The 3,144-nt window shown below is 34.0% G+C and overlaps 1 protein-coding gene across 1 annotated transcript; it reads right to left on the bottom strand.

Moving 5' to 3' along the window:
* Window positions 1-5: 5 nt before the first annotated feature.
* On the bottom strand, window positions 6-596 carry LOC111786652 (transcription factor bHLH94-like; the record flags this gene model as incomplete). The annotated part of the gene is made up of 2 exons (XM_023666886.1): window positions 251-596; window positions 6-179 (listed from the first exon to the last, which is right to left on the bottom strand). Coding segments are annotated over exons 1-2 (462 nt in total), but the record flags the coding sequence as incomplete, so codon positions are not given.
* Window positions 597-3,144: the final 2,548 nt, after the last annotated feature.

Here is a 3,144-nt window from a genome sequence, read left to right as displayed (position 1 = left end):
ATTTTTATATTGGCGTAGCTCTCTATCACCCTCACCTCCACCTTCGATTCCCCTGAATAATCCTGGCCGGCATAACAAATATGTTCATGCCTTTGCTTCTTTCCCTCTAACCACTGCACAAGCTGTTCTAACTCCCTCACCAACTTGATGGTCCCTCCCACGATTGACGCCTGATCTCCCTGCAAATTAAAACCTTTTCTTATCATTATTATGCAATGGAAGAAGATGGGATATGGATGAGATTACTTACCCTTTGGGTGTAAGAAGAAGGCATCATGGATCTCAGCACACACAGATACTCATTCATTTGCTTTCTCCTATTGCGTTCAACAGCTATGTGTGTCATTCTTTGCTTCTCAATCTCCTCCCTCTTCTTCACCATCTTCCCCCTCCGCCCCCATCGCTTCCCCACTGGAGCAACGGTGGCCCTCAATCCTCCCCCAACAAATTCGCCTGCTTCCATTGCTTCCACATTCTTCCATCCACAACCAATCAACTTATCTTCTTGGAACACCGCCGATTCTAAACCTAGCACCATTTTTATTTTTATTTTTTTTTTTTTTTTTAATTTGAGTGAAGGGACAAAGGTTCTTGTCATGAATGGGAATATTTATACTTAGACGATGGATTTAATAAATTCAAATAATTTCATGTCTCCTAAGTTATTAGATATAAATTTAATATACACGCCTTCATCAAATAATTTATCTTGTCCTACACTGAACTTACTATTTGTTTGTTTATGAATTAATACTTTGTGTTTTATTGGCATGGGGGGATGCATTCAAATTATTTTATGCAATTTTTTTCATTTTTTTCGTCCTTCACTCCAACAAATCTATGGGTTTTTTTATTTTTTTTTTATTTTTATAAATAAAATATCGTATTGAATTGGGAAATGGAAACTTTGGGTTTAATAAATTAACCATTTTGTTTTAAGAGATACAAAGTTTTATATATGTTCATTCATGTGATGATATCTTTGAATGAGTCCATCACAATTGACTTGTAACACAATAAGAATATATGAATGAACTGATACCACATTGGAGTGAGAGTGATCACAGGAATAAGATAACTAAGAAAAACTTAAAAGAACTAAAAGTTACTATCTCTGAACTTTCCTTTTTAGTGGTTTAATCATAGGAACTTCATTGTTAAACNTTTTTTTTTTTTTTTTTAATTTGAGTGAAGGGACAAAGGTTCTTGTCATGAATGGGAATATTTATACTTAGACGATGGATTTAATAAATTCAAATAATTTCATGTCTCCTAAGTTATTAGATATAAATTTAATATACACGCCTTCATCAAATAATTTATCTTGTCCTACACTGAACTTACTATTTGTTTGTTTATGAATTAATACTTTGTGTTTTATTGGCATGGGGGGATGCATTCAAATTATTTTATGCAATTTTTTTCATTTTTTTCGTCCTTCACTCCAACAAATCTATGGGTTTTTTTATTTTTTTTTTATTTTTATAAATAAAATATCGTATTGAATTGGGAAATGGAAACTTTGGGTTTAATAAATTAACCATTTTGTTTTAAGAGATACAAAGTTTTATATATGTTCATTCATGTGATGATATCTTTGAATGAGTCCATCACAATTGACTTGTAACACAATAAGAATATATGAATGAACTGATACCACATTGGAGTGAGAGTGATCACAGGAATAAGATAACTAAGAAAAACTTAAAAGAACTAAAAGTTACTATCTCTGAACTTTCCTTTTTAGTGGTTTAATCATAGGAACTTCATTGTTAAACATGAGCAATTTTATATATTTAGTGACTCCCTAAGAATTTTCGTGAATGTATGAAAGTGAGAACAAAACATGTTAGAAAGATTCGTGTTGGTGGGCAAGAATTTTCTTATCAATTTCATCTCGACTAAACTAGACTTGCTTTTGCATCACTCTCGAGTTTCTTTTAAGATATTTGATAGTGTTAAATAGTGGTTTACTACAATAATCGAGGAGATTGAGAAATGGTAAGTGAAAAAGAAGGCAATAATTGATCAAGTGACATTACTTATTTACGAAAAATTGGAAAGAAAGCAAAGAGAGATAATTGAGCCAAATTCCATAGCAATAATAGAAGGGTTGGCAAGTAAGACGTCAATCAGCTTGAGCTCCCAATTGCATTATGAATGTGTACAAAAATTGTGTTTGATTCGTCATATGATTTGGATTTTTTTGGAGCAATTAGATGTACCAAAATATTGGTGGCTGCCCAAGTTGGGCATGGCCATATATTTATCACCTATTTCACTATTCAATCTTTCATTATTTCAAGCCCACTTGTTCTTTAAATTCATCTCTCTTTTTTTATGTGTTTTCTTCTTATAGACCTTATAGACCAATGTGCAAAGTTCCTTTTCCCGAAGCTCAAATTCACACGAAAAATATTAAATAACATTTAAAAATTTCAATTGAGAATAATCATTCAAAACTGATTTGATTTTATTAAGAATTAAAATAAAGCATTAAATAAGAGAACAAGAACACTGTCTTTGTTGTAAGTCTTTTTAGTGTTTTATAACAACATAGAAATATCTTTGTAAGAGATTTCCGTTTGCCTCAACCCAAGAATCTTATTTACTATTTAATATGAGAAGTTGTAATGCTTCTTCAAATTGTTATTCCTCCGTTTGGATTTTCTATTGTTACATTTATGATTAGATCTGGAATCCGCATCTAGATGATATGAGCAGCATTGAGGTCGATAGTATGAGAGTTATTATGGACGACTAAGACCAATACGAGGACCAAGTTTCGGAAAGTGAGCTCTAAATAAGTGGTAGTATGGTGAAGGGGGACCAAGTGCGAGCAGGTCCAGGACACACATGGTGGAAGATGGGGAAATGGGAAGCTTTGTTGGGGCAACAATGCATGTGAGGTTGTGCCAAGATTTTAGTCCAAATGGGTCAACAGAAACAAAGTTATGAATGAAGAAGATGAGTGAGTTAATGGGGTTCAAATGAGAGCATGGGCCTCAGGCCTCAGCTTGTGAAAACAAGCAGCAAGAGGGGATGGGGCATGCCAAGGTTGGTGGAGAAGGGAAGCCCCTCCCTCGTGCAGGCGTTTTATGTTCCCTCTTTCACCTGTCCTTCCCACCCAACCCACACCTGAAG

Source organism: Cucurbita pepo, unplaced genomic scaffold (assembly GCF_002806865.2).
Source record: "Cucurbita pepo subsp. pepo cultivar mu-cu-16 unplaced genomic scaffold, ASM280686v2 Cp4.1_scaffold002277, whole genome shotgun sequence".
Taxonomy (NCBI): Eukaryota; Viridiplantae; Streptophyta; class Magnoliopsida; order Cucurbitales; family Cucurbitaceae; genus Cucurbita; species Cucurbita pepo.
The sequence above is the reverse complement of the archived record's forward strand: the minus strand, read 5'-3'. Positions and strand labels throughout refer to the sequence as shown.